This window comes from Mastigoproctus giganteus, chromosome 7, assembly GCF_048544385.1.
Source record: "Mastigoproctus giganteus isolate SK-2022 chromosome 7, ASM4854438v1, whole genome shotgun sequence".
NCBI classification, from domain to species: Eukaryota; Metazoa; Arthropoda; class Arachnida; order Uropygi; family Thelyphonidae; genus Mastigoproctus; species Mastigoproctus giganteus.
In genome coordinates, this window is record NC_143581.1 from 21,330,762 (window position 1) to 21,352,978 (window position 22,217).

The 22,217-nt window shown below is 35.4% G+C and overlaps 1 protein-coding gene across 4 annotated transcripts in view; it reads left to right on the forward strand.

Annotated features, from left to right (window-relative positions):
* LOC150082631 (serine/threonine-protein phosphatase 4 regulatory subunit 1-like) overlaps positions 1-22,217 on the forward strand; it is a 677,709-nt gene that overhangs the window by 348,992 nt on the left and 306,500 nt on the right. Inside the window, exon 1 of one of the 4 annotated variants that reach the window (XM_090377555.1) lies at positions 12,794-12,900. The exons of the other annotated variants lie outside the window; for them this stretch is intronic. Within the exon in view, the coding sequence (XP_090233681.1) occupies positions 12,857-12,900 (44 nt within the window). The 5' untranslated portion in view covers positions 12,794-12,856. Of the gene's footprint in view, positions 1-12,793; positions 12,901-22,217 lie in introns of those variants that run through there. 4 annotated transcript variants of the gene reach the window in all.

The window sequence follows — 22,217 nt, forward strand, 5'->3', positions numbered from 1 at the left end:
TTGTATTAGAAACGTAGCAAACAGAGTAAACTCTTCCCCCCTTCCCCAAAGCCAGACGTTTTTATGAAACGTGGCATTGTATATACGAGGATGTATTTGGATGTACGTATATATTTACAATAGCGTGACAAAAATATCTTTGTATCCCGTGTACCCGTCGCTATCTTTGTGTGACACACGGCTAATTCAGCGATGCGCGTTTGATTGCGCGCGTTTCCATTACTGCCGTCATCATCTTGCCCAGCTCTGTGTGCTACCGATCGACCTATGCTTTTGTCTCTGCATTCATCGATTGTGAGAAATTAGGGGGTTTAAGCAGTAGTGTTGTCGGTTTACGGTTCGGCAGCCGCCGCCAACTGTGCCAACATTTATATTTCTGAATGGCCACTGTTGTGTCAGCTGTTAGCAAGGCAAAATTAACTGTGAGCACAACAGGTATTAATTAAGGAGGTCGAGACATATTAAAAGTCCATTGTATGAATTTGGGTCTGTGTACTTCATCTGGGGAAGATGCGGGTTCGATAAAATTCATCTATCCTTTCCAGAAGTACATTCGACTCTTGGTTTCCAGCCTGAGTCTGCTGATTGTTGTCATATTTATTCGAATCTCGTGTATAGACTGGAAGTTTCTGGTTTACTTGAAGATTCCTTTCTGCTCCCTCCCATTGCTTCAGTTGATAAATTTGACGAGATATGTTCTTATACCATAGCCTGCTTGGAAACATCTGGAAAATGGTATAGAAATTGACTGCTCAAAATGTATTAGTATAGCCATGTAGTGCAAGGAAGCTCCAGGCTTTTGCTGGACCGGCCAAAAAAAAAAAAAAAAACCCTCAATCAGGTACCATCTAAGGTGTCTCGTTGCATGCTCTGTAGCCCACATGATCGGAGGCTTTCTTCTTACGGTCGCCCATTTGCCGATCTCACCATGCGATTGCTCATCCTGGACCTTTTCAAGAAGCTCTGTCTTTTTTTTTTTTACATGAGGCCTTGCCTTATACGATGGGATTATGGCCTCCCTATCTCTACAGGATGTTGTTCGATAAATAATCGATAGGACATCATGGGCTTTCCTGGCCCCTTGTCTGCACTGCTCAGAAAAATTCATATCTGCCTGTATCGCAACTCCCTGATCGGTCTCTTCCTCTACTGTTTTTAATTCAACCCCACAAAATTTATAATTTATTTTGGGGTTGCTATTTCCCAAGTGTTAAGACCTTGCATTTTGCTGTATTAAAACATACCTACCACCTCTCTGACCATTCTTGAAGCCTGTTCAGGCCATCCTGAAAGAGCGCTGCTTGGCACTGATAATTAACTACTCTCTCAATCTTTACGTCGTCTGCAAATTTTGGCATCACGTTCTTTATCCATTCTTAGATGTCGTTTATGGTGATTAAGCTCCGAGTGTTTCTTCCAAATTGTTCATATCCGTAGCTTATCTTTCTGCCAGTACGTGTTTATTTTTTATGCCATCGGTTGTGAGGTAATCATTGGCCAGTTATATATCAGCTCAAGATTTCATTTATGGTGTGTATTATGTAATTTCTGGAATCCGTGATTATTCTTTGGGATCGAACTTTTGTAAAATTTAAGTTAGTGATTTTAATAAAGATTTATTAACAGAATAAATTCACAAATACATATAAATTATATTTATATCATAAAGCTTTTTTTATTCATAATATTATTAAGTTTATATCTTCCAATAAGTATTAAGAAAAACAAAATATTTTGTCCTAGATTAGCGATAATCTTTGAACAAATATGATGACAGGCATAACACTTATGAGGGCTGTTGGTAAATCTCGGTTTTAATCTTGAATACAGAGTTACTTTGTATTAAAGTTCCTTGTAATAAAGAGCATTATTGTATTGGGAGAAGAACATTATGCCACTGTTTTCTCAATACAATAATGAGAGAACATTACGCCATTGTTCATAAAGAATTAATGCGAAGAAGACCAAGTGAATTTTGTTCTATTCAAAAGATTACACCACGATGCTAAACCTATCAGATAGTGCATCTACTTGACAGTTCGTAAATTTTCATTCTCCCTTGACTGGGCCTAATGACAGGATTCAACATAGAATCCAGAAATGAATGTCAAATTGCCTGAAACCTTTACACAACTATATAGCTGGTCACGTTTTTTAATTACTGTCATTTTTACTTTACACTAATTCTTTATGGCGCCTCCTAGCCAGGTGGGCAGGAGCAGCAGTGCGTGGCACACGCTTCTTGATTAGACCGGGGTTCGAGCCCGTGACCACCAAATATGGAGGATGCGAAAAGGTCAGGGAATGACTACCGCATATCCCCGGAGCAATATGGCCTTAGTTGCTAATGCTTCTGAAAACCAAATAACAACAACAACTAATTCTTTATGGAATCTATCATAGACTACAATATGCAAAAAAAAAAAAAAAAAAAAAAAGCCTAGTAAACATGGGTCCTAAAGTGAATCGTTTTCGAGATATTGCACATTTCTAGTTGGGATCCACCACTGACTTGTTTGTTTAGGTTAGGTTATGTTAAGTCAGGTTATGCTCATTCTCTCCCTTTTCCCTCTCTCAATGCTCTGAGACGTAGCGGGCACACTAGTACTTGTCAAAGGATGATCAACATGGAAAGAGGTTACAGCAACGAAGAGTATGCGGATATGCACTTCGTGTATGGTAAAGCCAGCGGCAGTGCACTCGAGGCTGCACGTTTGTACCAAGAAGCATTTCCTCGCCGAAAGCAGCCGAACAGGCACACATTCTTCAGGGTACATCACCGCCTTAGAGAACATGGGCGCTTCTCACATGGAGTACGAGCGGGTAAGCCCAGAAGCATAACACCTAATGTTGAGGAAAGGTGTTAGAAAGAACATCCTGTAACATGTAATATCTGTAAAATCCTGTGGTGTTGAAACCAAAAATTAAAAATTTATTATCTTATGTTTAATAAAACCACCCTTAGCAAAGGATTCACAGCTTTTTTTCCAAACTAGTGCTCCCATAGTCAGTGGCGGATCTTAACAGAAAATGTGTATTATATTGAAAACGGTTCATTTGCGTCCCGATGTTCACTGGGACTTTTTTTTTGCTTATTTTAATTTGTACTTTTCACCTTTAAATTATTGACTAACATTTTGAAACACCCTACACACACACTACCAGTGCGTGTGTGATTCACTACCAGTGCGACAAACTTGCAGGAGGTGTAGGGGGCACAAAGACGGATCGGAATCACATAGCATTGCAGGGTCCGAAATGCCTTCGTCATGCGGTAGAGGACGTTGAACGGGAGGTCACGTGAACAGCGATCCCGCTGGAGGTCAGCATTTGCGAACCGTTTCTGTTGAAGAAACCAAGTAGCAAAACTCCTCCGGAGTGGATAATCTGCAGGCTCCAATGAATGGACGCGTTGCAGATGGTATGAGCTCATTTGGTCTGTTGACAGTATCCTCCATACAGTGGATTGGGAAATACCCAATCGTTGGCTTATCGCTCGAGTACTCGTACTCAGATTGCCTTCTTCAAGACGTAGGACATTCTCATCATTGTCTGGCGTTCTCGTCGTTCGCTCTCGATTCATGGTACCTATCGTGAAACATTTCGGACCCTGCATTGCTATGTGATTCCGATTCGTCTCCGTGCCCCTTCACCTCCTGCAAGGTTGTCGCACTGGTAGTGAATCACCCTGTATATAAATAATGGTTTAAAAGTTAGATTGTAATAACATAAAATAAGAAAAAAAATATTAAACTATCATTAGAGGTAGCAAAATGCACATCCACATCATGTCCAGATATAACCAATAATTAATATAAAAATTAATATAAATTTTATTATTATTTATTTATTTTTATTAATATAAATTTTATATTAATATAAAATCAATTTTATATTAATTATTGGTTATATATATATTATACAATGCTTTTTTTGAAAAAAAAAAAACAAAAAAAAACAGATCATTTAAGAAGGAAACAGCAGTGAACGCTGTGTACAAACTATCAGCGGAAGGAACAGTGGATGCTTTCATGGCACATTTTTGGTCTGATTCTACTGATGGGCAATTTAGACAGGCAGGTTATTTGTGCATCATCACAGATCATGTGTATCCGGTAATGTTACATATTTGCTCTAACTGGAATCGATACTTACAAGATGATGATGCAACTACCAGAGTTGGTTCAGGAATACAATGGGGAATAAGCCTCCACTAGCAGTCAGATCTTCATTTATTTGAATTGAGATCCTGATTGCTAGGTAGGGCATCTAAACATCTGTGGGGTAGACTGGAATGATGTCTTTTTGAATACATTCTCTGCCTGCCTGCCTCTCTAGAACAGTTACAAGATATTTTGCCCACTTACTGATAAAACGTTCTTCCTGATATCTTTAAGAACCTCGTAGATTCTATGGTAATGGGGAGTCAGATTTGAAGTGATCCAATATCTATTTGGACATTTTTGTAATGAAGTGGCCAACCAGTGAGTAATTTTGAATAGGTTATAGTAAGGGCCAGCAGCCTTTCTGGATTGATGCTGTATGCACTCTGCTAGGGATATGGGAGCCAGCTTCATTGTGGTCAAGAGCAGTATTTCGGTAATCATGAAGAGCTGGGAGAGGTATCGCCAAATATTTTCGAAATGTTTATACTTTAAATATACCGCTTTTTTGCAGAATATTTAAAGTATACCTATAAAGCATTACATAAAAAAACTTATGTACTTTTACTTTTGCAGTTTGTTTATTGTACTAAATTCCATAAAATAAATTAAACCGTTCATTTATAGAATTTATTATTGATGTATTTTCAAACAAAATCCAATGCACTAATTCAAGTGGCCATCCTCGCATTTCACAGTCTTTCAATCTACTGTTACTTATCTGTCGTAGTACGCACAGAATCCAGTGATTGGCCGATATTGCGATTACAGTTAGCTTAGACCGTTATTAGGATGTTTGATGTGACTAGAAAGCTATGTTTATGATGCTTTAGCCTTGTGAGCAAGAGCTGTGAACCCTGCTGAAAGGTCGAATGGCTTTCATGGAACATGGTAGCCTTCGCAACCTTCTCTGAAATGGTTACCGAAATGCAGGTCTATGACTTATAATGATCCCACAAATTCATCGTCCACGCTAGATAACTTATGCATGGTACCAGTAGCTTTCATGATCGCTGAACAGAAAGTTATACTTATGAAAATTAAATGTGGTTTTTTTTTTCAGTAGTAAACATTTTCTCTTGTCTGCGAAAACTTTCTCTGTCGGTTTTCGCAGGCTGGTCTGATCTGAGCTTCTTGATTTACTGTGAAGAGATTTACCATGTGTCCTGCCCTCCGTCAGCGCCCACACCTTTAGATCCGGATCCAGTTTTATTAACTTTGGTATGTGTTTCATGATGATATATCCATTTCCTTTGTTGCCACCTTTTGTTTGCAGATAGAATGTCGAATTCGGTAGTTTCGAGCTCCTCTGAAGTTCTAACTATCGTGGGTGACCAGATATACAGCTTTCATCTGTTCCCCGGATGTTACTTTAATGGCATGGCAAACAAATTGTCTGGTAATTTCCAATGGCTGGAGCCATTTTTTGAAAGTGTTGGATAAAAATTGACCCGTTTTGTGCAGTAATAACAGCTTCTCTGTATATTTTGTCGTCCCACAGAGGAAAACATAATTACACGTATTACTAGTTATGAGCGGTGTTTTGGCAAGTTCGTAACGTGGCCATGAAAGAAAGTAGTAGTAACAAAAAAATTAATATAATTTTTTTTGGCACAACCTCTTCTAATATATATATATAAAACAGATGCTCGAGTGTGCTAAATATGGGAATAAGGAGAATGGGACAGCCATCGAAAGCCACAATCAGTAATTGTAGCCATTGTAAAGTAACTTATTGGTGGCGAAGTGTCTTAATGAATCTGAAATCCTCTGGTAAGCAATCTGTAGTTTTTTATTTTTGCACGAATTTGGTTATAATAGTGTGATAGATAGTATGGCAATTTTCAAGGCAGGCTACCATTATTGTGCCCCTGTATCCTAGAAAATGGACCATCTTTCAAGCAGTTTGGAAAAGAAGTGAAACGGCATATTCCACTGCTCTGACTGTTTTGTTTCGCTCCAAAGTACATGTAGAACTGTAGATGCACGTTTCGTCTTTACAAATCTGTTAATGAAATTTACTTGGTTAGAACACCCTGAATTAACACACACGATATGCTGATACATGATAGCCATAGTTGTCTTGGAGTTAATTTTAAAATGTTTCAGTAAGTGGAATATTTTCATGGTTTGCGTCATCCCACCTCCCCAAGCGTTATTATGTTGAAGTAAGAAAGTAACTTCATAGAAGTCAAGTTAACAAAAATGGAACTGTTTCTTGGACAGCATTGGTCAGTTCACGTCGCTACACTTGTTTGGGTAAATTATTTATACCATTACGGTGTTGTTTTCGTAATAAATCAGTATTTCCTTCCAAAATAGTATTCAAATTTTAACTCTTCCCTGCAAATGTGTAGTGCACTTTTCTTTTGTTAGAGCGTTTTGAATTTTTTGGGGGATAAAATCTGTATACTACAGTGAATACAGTTTTTGAGTTCTTACCTGTTCTGTTCGGAAGAGTTGAGTTATATTTTATCTGTAAAAATAAGTATTAAGTGCGTTCCTTGAATTTGAAGGTTATGAAAATTCTTACATTTACATGAAAATATTCATATCTTAACTATGGGGTATAAAAACGTCCTAGCTAATTATGATATGATTGAAGTTTGAATTTTGGCAAGTTCTGACGGTAATTTATTAATTTAAACTTTACTTTGCGTTACTTCACATAGTAACACTACAGTTCGATGACCCGAAATAAATATGAGAGAAAAATTAATTGCAGAAAGTGAAAACTGTAAAAGTGTTCATTGTTATGTACTGTACTTTGGAAATTTAGTGTAAGAGCCCTTTAATATATTATCACCGTATGTACCAGCTACATTTTGGCTCTGGTGTTTTTCGAATTTTGTTCATGTGATTGAACCCATGACTCATGCATATCCATTTTGAGAAGTTGGAAGAAACTTAGAAATGCTAACTTGTAGAGGTTTTCTTTTGTGTGGTGCACTTTCAGAGAATGGAGTAATGGGAAGGGTGCCTCTGAAGCTCGAAGTCCTACCATATCTCCCAGTACCGTAGTCAGTCCTAATTCATGCGCCTTTACTTTTGTCTGTGGTTCGGCTTTCTATTATTAGACGGCTCAGGAAATGGTCGGAATTCCCTCTTGTGCTGTGTTGTTACTTAAAGCCGTCGTTTAGGGCGTGACTGCACACGACTCCCTTCGTATTACGGCTTGATGGCAATCTCACTCTGAGTTCGCAGAACACCGAGGTGTGGAATCGCCATTACACTTCTACCACGGGTGGAAGGGAGATTTCTAACTGAGTTAGTTGGGGTTCTGGAGTTGTTTACAAGGTCGTTCAATATCTGCAGGCTGACGTTAGCTGTCCAGTAAGACATTACTATTTGTGGTGTTTCTTTATCTTAGTATTGTATTGATCAGTTTCACCCTATTTCTGTTCAAATTTTGTACCGTTCTTGAAAGTTTGATAAGTTATATCCCATGCCGTCTTGGATTAAAAACATTTTCTTTCTCACCTTTTGGATTTTGGATGAGATGTTTTTCCGAGCCCTGCTGAGATGCTAACTCGTTTAGGTCCCCTTAAGGTCCTTCCTCACCTTTTGTAAAAAGGAGGGGGAAATCTTAATTTGTAGTTGTTCAGTTAGTCCTAAATGCCCTTCAAAGAAATTTCGCTGTTTTCAACTGATGGTACGAGATTACGTGAATCATAGACAGTATAAGTACAACTACTGTTCCTGTTTTTGAATGGATGATGTAAACGCATTTCCCATTCAGAATATCAATAAGCTTCCCCCCCCTCATTTTCTTATCATTTATTTATTTATTTTATTTTTATTTTTTTATTCCTTGTCGAAAAATGTCAGCTCTTCTGAAAACCGCGTCTTGGCTGAATAGGTATAATTTTTTTCAGCAATTAAAAATAAAACAAACAGTTTCTCGAAAGCCAACACATGCATAACATCCTGGTGTTAGAACCCTTCCTATATGTGTTGCAGTTTTATTATATCTTCTAGAAAGGGAGAAAGATAGTTAAAAACCAAAGTTTTGTGCCTCGTTGTTCGCTTCAGACCATTATGCTTTAGGTTTCGATATATATATATAATATATAAAATATTGTATTAAAGAGTAAAAACAGAAAACATCAGAGAGTTAAATAAACTGGATATGACAAATGCACCGATTATATATGTATATATAATATACATATATAATATATGTATGTGTATATATATATATATACACGTTTCCAATAGTTCGATTTTCTTAAATACTGGTGTTTTTTACATATAGGTATTATTGTTAATACAATAATACCTATATGTAAAAAACACCAGTATTTAAGAAAATCGAACTATTGGAAACGAATATACACCGGAACGTATAATGTTCAATTGGCCAACATAGCGAAAAACAATGGCATTAACGATGCACAAAAGACGGATTAAACCCCAATAGAATGATAGTAGAAAAGAATTATATATATATATATATATATATAGAAAGTGATACTCCTCAGTGAAAAAAATATTACCATACAGTTGTTAGGAAAATGTTAAGTATCTTGTGAAACGTACTCCTACGTTAAGATACGTTAAAGAACTTGGCTATCATGGGACCTTTCTAAAGCGGAAAGATTTTTAGGGCTCATCCAAATATTTTACCAAGATAAAACGAAGTGATTGTAAGCAGATCCTCAGTTAAAACAGCACTTGGATATATGTAAAAAGAAAACATTATCTTTCCGCAAACTTACCCATGCGAAACTATATTTTACGGTAATAAAAACGAAGTATCGAAACAGGTTGCACATTGAGGTTGCATTGTCGAATGTAAGAACCCCAAATTGACAAAATTGTTTCAAGAAAACAATTACATACAATGTAATGTGATTCATGTAATAAAATTTTATTTTGTAATTTTTGTGCATTTGGATTTTTTTAATACTGTATATCCTATTTATTTCTTTGGTGTGTATCACTGTCATATAATGACACACAGCTTATCATAAATATTGATAAGATATTTTATCTATCTTAAAATAGTAATGATAACACGAATGTTTATAAATGGTTAATCGGCACAAAACCAGTAAAATGTGAAATTACTTTTTTTCCCTTTATGTCCATATTTTGCAAAATAAAAAGTTGGGGACCCTATGTCCATCCGCCAAAAGTTTGGGAACTAGCATTTTAGCCAGTTGCTACCATTGAAGATTGAAACCACTGCTTTAAAAGTGCCTGGAAGGAACGTACCAACTGATAGATGCCGATGCACGTTGATACTGCTGGTTATTCCATTTTGCCATCGGGCGCTAAAGAATTTCTTATTTTTGGAGCTGAGAGAAGCCAGGAGCAAGTATGTGTTTTCTCACGTAGAGCTGCATGCCGCGAATATTCACAGAATAGTTGCAGCCTACGAGCCTTTGATAACAAAAAAAAAAAAACAAGTGCACACTGTTAGTATAAAACACTGAACCTAGACTGTTGATCAGTGAAAGCTGGTGTTCTGGAGCGACGAGTTACACCACAATCGGATGGATATGGAGGACGCTTAATACCAGAATATGTTTTCATTTTTGAAGATGGGAGAAGGAGGGATCGTGATTTAGGGGTTTTCTTGTAGTGCAGTCCAATGGATGCCACAGCATGCTAGTTTCTACATTGATGTCTTGGATAATTCTGGGTGCCCTTCGTTATAGGTATTTTACGAGGTATCCCTTTCATCTTCCAAGAAGAAAATAATATTTGAACATTGCAGTGGTTAGCACGAACCACATCTGAGCATTTTTGAAATTAATTGGGACACAGAATTAGGGTGAAGACGAAACTGCCTTCGTTAGTGGAGCTCACGAATGCTTTAAAGGATGAGCGGAGCACTGTAGCCTAGTGGTCAGGCGCGCGGGTGCATAAGTACACGTGCCTTGAGTAACCGGGGTTCAAGCCCGTGACTACTGAATACGGTGCTGTTTCTTGTATTCTATCTATCTTGTGAACTCCTCTGACCGTTTAGTCGTCCCGGAGTATAAACAGAAAATTTATTTATTTTTTTTTATTTTACTAGGTTCTAGTAGTAGAAAGCCTTCCATGGTACGTTATGGCCAGAGATGGGCTAACACGTTATTAATTAATATGTATAAATACGTACATTTTGCTCACTGTCTCATGACTTGGTATTTAAGACCTCTTCTCGTGTACTTTAGTTACTCACATAGCACTATTGGTGTCCTTTAATATTGCGATTTTATTATCGCGAAATTTGGATTTCTTAATCATCGCTTATTGATTCTCATCCTTTAACCTAACTTCAGTCATTGAATCTTTTGTTTTGTAATTTGAAAACACTGCGGTAATCGGGATAAATAAGTTTAGTATGAGGGCCATACATTTTCTGTAAGTGGATCTGTAGTGATCTAGTAGCGGCCTAAAGGAATGGGCAAAAGCTGCCCGAAAAAAGTGTATCTTAGGTTTCTTTGTTGATAAGATAGTGGAGGATCACCACTAGCTGTGGTGGTATTAGATGTGAAATTTAAACACAAATGGTTAATGCGTAGAATGGGTAAGTCATTTTGGTGGTTAGAGGAACTGAAAGGAGTCATTCTAGAGCTGCTGAAAACATTTCTTTATCCAGTAATTTCTTGTATATATACTTTATTCAGTAAAAGTAACCTTCGAGAGTAAGATTTGACATTTAACCTATGCGAAATGCATAGGTTAAATGTTTTTATTTTTATTTTATTTTATTTATTTTATTTTAATGTTTTTTAGTAAAATAAAATTTTTTATTTTACTAGGTTCTAGTAGTAGAAAGCCTTTCATGGTACGTTATGGCCAGAGATGGGCTAACACGTTATTAATTAATATGTATAAATACGTACATTTTGCTCACTGTCTCATGACTTGGTATTTAAGACCTCTTCTCGTGTACTTTAGTTACTCACATAGCACTATTGGTGTCCTTTAATATTGCGATTTTATTATCGCGAAATTTGGATTTCTTAATCATCGCTTATTGATTCTCATCCTTTAACCTAACTTCAGTCATTGAATCTTTTGTTTTGTAATTTGAAAACACTGCGGTAATCGGGATAAATAAGTTTAGTATGAGGGCCATACATTTTCTGTAAGTGGATCTGTAGTGATCTAGTAGCGGCCTAAAGGAATGGGCAAAAGCTGCCCGAAAAAAGTGTATCTTAGGTTTCTTTGTTGATAAGATAGTGGAGGATCACCACTAGCTGTGGTGGTATTAGATGTGAAATTTAAACACAAATGGTTAATGCGTAGAATGGGTAAGTCATTTTGGTGGTTAGAGGAACTGAAAGGAGTCATTCTAGAGCTGCTGAAAACATTTCTTTATCCAGTAATTTCTTGTATATATACTTTATTCAGTAAAAGTAACCTTCGAGAGTAAGATTTGACATTTAACCTATGCGAAATGCGAATACCACTGGAATTTTACAGAGAAAATTAACAATCCCAAATTATTCGTTATTATAAACAAGGTTCCAACATATTAAGGAGAATTGTTAACGTTTTCTGGCTAACAGAATATTTGCATTTACTTCATATCATATTTATTATTATTTCTTTAACTCTTACCATTTAAATTAGTAGACGGTCATTAGCGAATGTTACAACTTATAATAAAATATCACAAGTTTTATTCAATTCAAGTGCATTATTATTCAAGTATACTTCAGTAGTCAGCGGTGTTTGCTATGGCATGCTAAAATAATAAATAACATAATTGAGCTTCAGTAATCGGTACATATTTAGTTGACGCATTGCTCAATAAATTAAATTCAATTTCGTGTTCTGAGCACGTTTGATTTAAACGTCTCCATGTTTATCTGATTTCCTTTTGAAATTATTGGAAGGGAATTCTTTTGTGTGCTGAGAAAGGGAGGATAACCATTTAAATACGTAAAAGCATATACAGATAAATTATACAGGTAATTAATATATTTTGTTATATTTAACTGCAGTTTAATATTATTGCGAGAAGTCATTCTTTCTTCCCATGCCAGGATAATTTATTTTATTTTTTGTATGTCTTTCTACCCGGTTTGCTCTACACATCTCACTTGACTTTGGGAACCATCTCGGGTTTCCTAAGGCCTTGACTTGTGAACAGACTTCTATCACGTGGTAGTCGGTCATTGGTCACCGACCGTTGAGTGGGAGTGGGGGTCAGGGAGGACGAAAAAAAGGCACGGACCGGAAGTCCCTTACTGTGGTAAACGGGTGGGGGACATAAACCAACCGCCGGGTAGCAGGAGAGGCTGAAATACTATGTTCATGTGACCGTCTGCCCGTCTTGACGATCGTGAAGGTAAAAATAGTAAACTTGTTATTCCTTATTGCTAGCAGTTTCGTGGAGTGCGATGAAAAAGGTTTCGTCCTGCTTTTCATTCTTTCTTTCATTCATCCAAACGCGTAATCGTGAACATTGTTGAATGTCAGCTTTTGCATCTGTCTCCTTAACGTATCATTAGAATATGCTAGTCATGGCGGAGTTTCACTTGGATATCATTCACCCCAGCTTTCTGTGTCTCATTTTTGCTGTGATACAAAATAATTGGTGGCGGGGGATGTTCTACGATAGACGAAAAGCAAATTCATATAGCTGAAGGAAAGCAGCGATGCACAACGTTGTGTTGAGGGTAACTCTGTTTCTTTAGCATTAATGACATTAATCTGATTCTAGGAAAGTTGATTTTGATCAATGGGAAATGCTTCTGTGTATGCATGAAAATACTTCATGTTATTTGCTGAGGTAAGTTTTTTTTTCTCCTTTTTTTTTTTTTTTGCATTTTAAAAAATACTGAAAATAAAATAAAAAATACTGAAACGAGACTCAAAATTTATTATACCAGATGGGGAAGCGGGGTGATTAGAATTTTAAGTGAGAAAAGTCATTATTTGATTAATAAGGAGATTCCGTTTGTGGTACTTTGGGACTGCGCTTATTTCTTTAGGTTATTAAATTATTATTAATTTGTTAGTAATTTGAAGGAGAGAATGTAAAGTAATGTATCGATATTTATGAAATATTTTTATAAATTATAATTTATTAAATCAGTTATACCCGGGAATTGCTTATAATACAATATAAATAGTACAATATATCATCATCAACAATATATCTTTAGCTGCTGTCTTTTAACAATTGGCGTAATATGAATAATCTCAATGTTTTGTCCGGATGATTTTTTTTTTTTTTTTTTTTTTTTGGTACATTCGTGTACATTTTCTTTTACAATTTTTGTTAATGCGCCTTAACCTTACATTGGATTTTTATTTATTGTGGATAATAAATTCAACACCGGTATAACAATGTAATCCCATCCTGCTTGATGCAATGTTACCAATTTTTTAGGCAAACGTACATATTGTGCAAGGCTGTGTTTATTTGTGATTGTTTAATTATTATCTCCAATGGATATTAATGCTTTCTAGGATTCATTATTATTAGAGCGAATCGTATGTTTTCTTTGACATAAATTTTTTTTAAAAACTGATATGAGGTAGGATCGTTGAAAGTCTCGTGTTCTATAATGGGTTATATTAGCTCTAGACAAAAGCAAACTCCACCTCTCATTTATTTTTCCGCTCAATTATCTATATGCATAAAGTGCAAGCATTCGAGTCATGGCATTTTTCAGTAGTTCTGTATCTTATTCTTGAATAAGACAGAACTATTTCATCCATCCATAGCCGAGTCTGTAGATGCGGCTAATCACTATTCATTTGCTAGCGAGATCCGAAAGACACTCCAGAACGTATCCTAATGATGGGATGGTACAAAGTTAGACAAAATCTTCCCTTAGAGAATCAAGTAGCCAAACGACTCATATTTGAAATAACGAATTTCATACATTTATCATTTGAAGGAATGCGTATAGCTGGTTTTCCAATTAGACACTTCTGACGATATTTTAAAAGGATCCATTTACAAAATACGCGTAATCCCACGAAGATCCTTAATTTCTTCAAATGAGTCATTTGAAGAAACTTTGTTTGAAATTCCTTTGAAAAACCTTAAGAATTAAGTTCCTTCAGTCGGGATTGTAGATAGCAAATCTTAGGCAGAGAGATCAGGGCTTCCTTTGTTGAGTTATTGTGGAATTTGTGTCACACAACATACAAATCGACACTTGAACATTTGCATGTACTATTGACAAAACACACATGGCTCGTCTACTGTTACTACTATTGTATGAGAACTGCCACACTGGTAGCTAATACATTGGTAGCTAATGCCAACCAATCCACAAAATCTCTGCTCCCAGAGCAGTTACATCTTTTCTGCAATGGGGTTTCACTTATAAATTTTTATTCAATTAAATTATTTAGTGATAAAATCAATAGTTATATTCTAAATTATATTATCTTTATCTTTTTGTTTATTTTATTTTTTATTCCTTGGTGAATCCTGAAATCTGTAATTGAAGACTTAAAAAAATTGAAAATTAAACCAATTAAGATTTAATATTTTGCATCAGTACAGTTAATTTCAGGTGAATATACAAGTACTTGTAAACCAATTTTAAAATTGCATTTATAAATTTTTTTATATTATAAGATGCATTTAATTAATATTTTAGGAGTCAGCGTTTTATATCTTTTATAATGGTTTAATTTTTTAAAGAAAACTAATTTGTTTTTTATTCTCTCTTAGCTGCTCTGCAATAAACCTTTAATTGTCATGATGTTGTTAATCTTAAAATTTTGGACACTGAGCTTCCAGATAGTTTCGTTAATTTAATGCAGTTAAATTCAAATTCAAATCCTAATTCAAATGCCAGATTAAAATCATTTCAGAACGTTTTTTAATTAAAGCCTTACATTGTGTTTGTTTTTATCGCTGAGCATAGACAAATATTTGAAATTCGTTGTAAATCAGAGTTGATGTTTATGAGTTTCACAGTTTAAAAACTGCAGCTGCTAGTTAATCGCTGAGATTTACTGAATACAGACATGATACGGATAGATTTGGAGCGAATATAATTGAGACATAAACAAGACGCGAAGAGGAGGTTGATGAAATCGTTATTGCAGACTTTCAAGGGTACACAAGCTGTGTGAATAACGAGGTTGCAGTTGGTGATTTGTAGACATTGGTGAAACTTGACCATAGACTCTGATCACAAGAACTTCAGACAGGATTAGATATTATAGACTGTGGTAGTGTAATTCTGCCAATAAGCAGGCTGGCTTATGATAGCCCCTTGCTCCACAATCACAGATAGCTTTCAGTGTATCATCATTAATGCTCCCTTAATGGTGCCCCTTGCGAAGCCTGCTAGAACACACACGTTGATCTGGTGCTAACATTCACCCACGACCAAGCGACGGGATGATATTCTCCCGAACCTCTCCCCCATCTCCCCACCTTACCAGTATTATCCAGGCGCGTGTGAACCTAAGGTTAGTCATGACTGTTTCCATGGTAACAGATCGAAGTGTCCATCATTCAGCAGATATGTTTCGCATAGAACTATTTTTCTCTCTAGCTGCTCTGCAATAAATTTAAAATTCATGTTTTGAACTGTGTGTATATACTTAAATATTATTTATTTAATAATTCCTAGGCCGTAAGCAGGCTGGTAATTATTATTTTCATTAGAATTTATATTGATGTTAATTGATAAATTTAATACTTCTAGTTTTTGATAATTTGTTTCCCTAATGCAACAGTGTGTAACGCTGAAACATATCCTATCTTAATATAATTTCTATTGTGTAATACCGAAACTCGATTCTTTAAGAGAAACATTTTTTGTTTAAAGGAGGGGGGAAGTTGTTAAAAGTATTTGTAATTGTTAAAAGTAAAACACGATTTACTGGAAATATTCATGGAATGTATTCGCTAGTTTTTGTCACTTGAGATACTTGATTGACTATTTTGCAAACTAGCTCGCAAAATAATTATATAAATTTAAATATCTGTATGCGTTTTCACGCCTTAGTGTGCTGTCATCGTTTGTACAATAAATCAAAATCTTGTTTTCTCAGCACGCCATAATGATCGTTTCCTCATAAAGGATTCGCGGGCAAGAGAGTGATGGAATGGGCGCGCGCGCACACACACACACACACACACACACACACTGTTAATATTGTATTGACTCCAGCGTAACAAGTTAAACTTTTTTTCCTGATAATTATTGTCACCTTAACCCTATTTTTATCCGGTCCACATGTTCGATATCGGATCTGTTCTAAAGGGATTGCAGGATAGTTATTTACTAAAGATATGCACACACCGAGGTACACACCCCAATTTAAATTATATGATGTTATTTATTTTAAGATATTTTTCCGGTAATCCGAAAGACGAATGAACTGAGAGTCGGGGATGAATTCACTGACTTGTTGTTCTAAGCCCCCTTTTTTATAGGATTATGCGATCGACTCATTCAAGAACTGCAGGCGCATGATCTGTGACACAAGATGCTGGTTAGGGAACTTACAGGGAGTAGCTGTGGGTCCATCATAACTGCTTAACCTGCTCGAAAAATTACGTGCAGTAACTCTTGAATGGCCCTTGAAAAGTGTGGAGAGTTGTATTTTTTACGGGCATTTTGAGTACGACTTACTTTTTTGACTTAGTTGTTGTAGAAGAAGCATTAATGATACGCTGAGGTGACGTCAGTAGTGATGGCGTTTTCTTTGAAGAAAATTCAACTTGCGATAAAATATGTCAAGGAACATCCGCATTTTCACTTTTAGTGGATTTAACTTGAAGAATCACGCTGCGGCATGTACCAGAACGTCTTGAGTAAAGTTTATTTACTGGAAATGTCACATCATTTCAAAATCCAAGCTTTCGCAGTAAAATTTCACTCCTTTGTAATTTCTTCAGCATGAGACGGCAAAAATAGACCCACGCTTGGTAATCTGAGGTTCTTACTCTATGTCGCAATTGGATGTGATAAGCAAGGAGCTTGAGGTCATCTTAAACAATGCGATATATTCTTCTCATGGCGAGTTCCAGTTCCAAGGCCGCTCGACGCACGCTGGTCTTTTTTAAAATTAAAAAACGACCCGGTTGGGTAGTTTTTAAATTTTTATGTACATCAACGTTGTTCTGTCAATGATTGTTTCTGATTCGTGATTATCAATTATCATTTTAAATAACATTTTGGGGGGAGGGGAAATAAGTAAAAATGTGGCATCATCAGCATTTTTTATCCTTCTTTTTTCACTTTTTTACTTTTTTTCATGTTTTAATGTTTATTTCGGTGTATAAGGTGCACCACAATTTTACGGCGACTTTTTTTAATGAGGTGAGTGATATACACTGGGAAATACGGTATTCAGTATTATATATAAAACTAATACAATTTCCATTATAAAGGTCATTTTTTAGAGAGATAAATATCTTAGTTATATAGAGAAAATTTCAACTTCTGAAGTCTTGGAACGAATTACTAAAAAACAGTGTATTATTGGGTTCACATTACGATATTTTCACGATACGGTGGTCTCTCTGGAACGGATTAATATCGTAATGCGGGCGTCCACTGTACTATGTTACCTAAGGTGCATTTTGTAATTAATTACAAAATATTAACTGCTATTTATTTCACCCTTTATTTCATCCAAAGCTAAATATAATCAGTAAATCCTCAATTGGTGGAAATGAGTTTGAAGTTTCTTTCTGAGGAATGCTTGCGAATGAAATTCACTAAAACACATGCAATGAATGTTCGGTTTTCTAAATTTGCATATGTTCAGTATGTCAAACATCATCGTCAGAGGTTTCTTTACTTTGGTAATTGCTGTTAATTTATAAATAATTAGCACTTTCTGGATTTGCTTGGAACCGAACGCAAGGTTGATTAACTCTTTCTCTAGGTGAGTAAAAAGTTGGCATTTATCGAATGTGAAAATTGTTGTTATTATAAAAATAAACACTTTTGCCACATAAAGGAGATTGGGATGGGGGACCAGCACAAAGTAATGCTTTCAGCTGAATTCAGATCACTAGTTTTCGTTTAAAAAGGTTAGCCTAAAGTGAGTGGTCATCACTTTCTCCTTGATAAAATATATAGCTTACTCTTAGAATTGTTTTGTTTCTAGTGTATTTTTAATTTTATAAAAATTATGACATTAAGTTGTAATTGCTTGATTATCAGCGTGCGGTGAAATGTTTTCAGAGTTAGTTGCGCCGTTCGCAGAAATGAAGATTAATACTTAAGATTTGCCGACACACAAGGATTTTATTTATTATTATTATTTTTAGGAGACATTTTAATGTTTGTATCCCACTGAAGTTATGTTTCATCCAGTCCAACAGTAGCCCTAGAGAATCTCGATAATTACGACAAATGATGATCTCTCAGTGTAAGTGGTGCTTCGTTAGGTCAGCAAAGGAACGAAGAAAGAAGTTGCTCCTCTTGTTGCCTGGCAACCTAAATGAAACTCACAATGACTGTGATGACTTTTCTGGCTCGTTTTCCACTTTTAATCTATTATCAGCAGAAAGCCTGTTGGAATCAACGGGAAGAGTGCAAGTAATTTTCTGTAATGAAAGTAAACGTGTAGCCAATTTTCTACATATTGTATGAATCTAGTTTTGTGGCAACGGTATAATTTATTTTTATTATTATTATTTTTTAATATTTTTGTTAAGCTTTAAAAAGTAATATAGACTTTGATAATAATTCAAATTGCAAATATAGAACTTGAAAGATTTCGAAGGACTTATCACTATTCACATCGGAACCAGAAGATTGACAGTTCAATGGAGAGTTATATAGATAGGGATTAGCGATGATTAATATGTAGATGAATGTTTTCAGATTTAGAGAGTTGCCGAGTAATCCAGAGATAATGGTCGAATGCACTGCATAACGTGATTATGACGTTATTTATTATATTACTATTTAAAAAATCGCTGTTAAAACGGTTTCAGAATAAACAAATTTCTCTTTATTTTCTTGGATAACAATTGAATTTAAATACATCAATCCTAGAGTAGGTGATTGAGCTTCTGTCCTTTTTATTATTATTATTTTTTTCCCTGGCGAACTCCAATTTCTGATGCGAATTTAGTGAATGGCAATCTTTTATCCCAGTAACTAATTACTAAAATCGGTGGTCGACACGTGTTGGGCATGATTAATTACGCAGTTGTTGGCGGTACTGCTATCAGTAATAATGTTGTTATTCTGTACTGCTAGTAGTAATCTGCAATAAAACCTTATGGAATATGGAAAAAGTTTTTTTTTTTTTTTTAAGTAGAATAAAATTAAATTGAACTTAATTTGCCATTAGTGGATAGTGCTTTGAGTGACCCAGGTTCAAGCCCGTGACTGCTAAATACTGTGCTGTTTCTCATTCTCTGTGTCTTGTGAATTACTCTGACCTTGTGGTCTTCCGGTAATATAAACAGAATTAATTTATTTTATTTTTTTTATTTAACGTTCATTTCTAATTCGTCAAAATTTGACTGCCAACAAAAGAGGTAATCTTGACTTGTTTTCTCTTAGTATAAAAATGTGATATTTCGTTTATCGTTTATTGCAAAGAATTTTGAATAATAATAATAATAAAAAAAAAGCTCTAGTCTTAAATAATGTTGGAATAAAGTAATCCGTGTCTAAACATGAATTTCAAACCTCTTTGACCCAACTAAATGTCTCTTTTGTAGTTTAGCGATTCCCTTTAATGCTTCGTGATTTTTATTGGATGATTTTGTTATGACGTTATAAATTTAAGTGGCTTCATCCTGTGATTAATCGCTTTATCTTGGACTTAACCCAGGTAATACTGCACGTTCTTACGTCTTGTTACCCTGTGTAGCCGTTACGGATCAATGGGACATGCAGTTTAGCGGGTTGGAAGTGAAGCACTGAGAATGTTTTCGTAGTCTTTTAAGTTCACGATATTCAGGGCTATCTATGCTTGAAGCTCTGCAGTTGGTAGAGTAACTTTAAAAAGACGGATGCTGCCACCCCTCCTCATGAAAGCATTCTTTCTAAAATCACTGTGCTTGATATATGATATGGAAGTTATAAAGATCAACGTACCATAAATTTAATGTGTATTTCTAAAGTGTCGGACCAGTAGTAATATATGTACTTTTATTTCTTTCGAATATTAAGCTAGTAATAAAGACTTTCCTTGGCACATTGTTGGATACTTATATGATGTTCAGCAATCCAGGTTGAAGTGCGCAGGATTCGATTTATTTATTTATTTATTTTTTTTTGTTACAGCTGATATTTAATCCAGTGCAAATTATTGTCGATAGAATGATGACGTACATCAATAACAAAGGAGGAAAAAGTTAATCTGGATTCGTAATATTCGATCTTTAACAATTAATTATAATAATGATAAAGTAGTTCTTGTCAAGTTTTATACTTTCATAGAATATACATTTTTGCATTAATAATTTTCTAGCGCTCTTTCTCTTCACATCAATGCATGTGTATCCTCGCTCAGATTTAAAAGTAACTTTTCGTTATGCTGAAGTTTTTATTTTGATGACTGTCATATGATTGTCAGTCTGTATTCTGTACATTGAAAGTAATGATACGAATCTCGTTCTTAGATACTATTCGCAGGTCTACAAGATTAGGTGAATATATTTATTAGCTGTTTTACAAATATTCTTAATTCAAGGCGTTGCTATTGGATAAAAAGGGTTTTTTTTTTTTTTTTTTTTTTTTGTGTGTGTGTGCTTTAGTGGTCAAACTTGAAGCATATCATTTTTGTAGATTTTAAATTATACATTTTTCATTCTTTGATCTGGGATGTGCATTTTCCCTTCGATAACATGTTCATATGTTTGGATCGCTGACCAGACCAGTACGCTCCGTTTTCTGATAAGGGATTAACGTAAAGTCCTCGAAGATTTCTGTATTTGGCCCCTTCTTCCGAGAGCTAGCTGATCCATTATTTCCTTTCATCTGACACTGCTAAGGCCGATGTGGTAGTCTGCGATGATGGATGAACGGAGGCAGGCTCTGCTGGTTGGATAGCCATGGTCAGCCTGATGGCCCGATTCTCAGTATTTCCTTAAACTAATGGTCCTGCAAGCGTGGATGCACCTTTTCTGTTGGGCGGAAAAATCCGCACGAATTGCGAATACTGTAGTCGTGCTGAAATGAGAAAAATAACTATTATGAATTGAGAGGGGGCGCGCAGAAACCATTGCTGTAATGAATTCAGTAAGAGTTATAAAATTTGAGAGAGTGAAATAAAATGACCACTACATAGATTTTTGAAAGTATTACTTCGTAGAAACGCATGCTACAGACTGTTGTTAGACAATAAAAAAAATAAAATAAAAGACAGAGAGAGTCGGCGAGAGAAAGAGCGAAAGAAGCCGCCAGTCTTTCAACATACAGAAACTCGATCTAAATGAACAGCAGTAGCAACTAGTGAATCTTATTACAGACAAGGTTTTGTGAGTATAAATTGTGTGATAATCCAGTGGGAAAAATAAGCTCACATGATTTCTCCCCCACCACTGCATTAATGAGATTTTTGTTCAGTCGCTTTTTGCCGAGTTCTCGATTGCAGATCGAAAACGCAGCAAAAGAACTTCTAGTTGCAGATCGTGGTGTTATTGGTGGTCAAGAAGTGATTCTATAGTTGATTCATCTTTGTCAGGAAGGATATACAGCCAAATTGAAATGCTGTTGTATTACAAAATTCATACATTTTGTTTTTTTTTTTAGTGCTGTTGAATGAAGATTAAAAAAAAAAAGACTTTTTTAATACATCCATTTTTGAGTCATTTCTTTTCAATAGTTAGGAAATTCTTTTTCATTCGATTATAAAATAAGTGTTGCAGGTTAGCAGGTTCAAGTTGGACATATATTAAATCTGCAATATACACTGGTGTTCAAAGAAAGTGCATCACCTAGGAATTTCACATTTCTAACCCTTTTTCGTGATGGTATGTTACATTAATGACTAGCATCACAAATAGAAATATAAACAAAAGATATTTATTAACAGTTAAGGCAAAGTAATATTTGACAGGTGCTCTCAAAATATTCCAAAATGAGCATTTCCAACCTTTATACAACAGTTTTGGTAAACACGACAATTATGGCTGAAATGTTATCA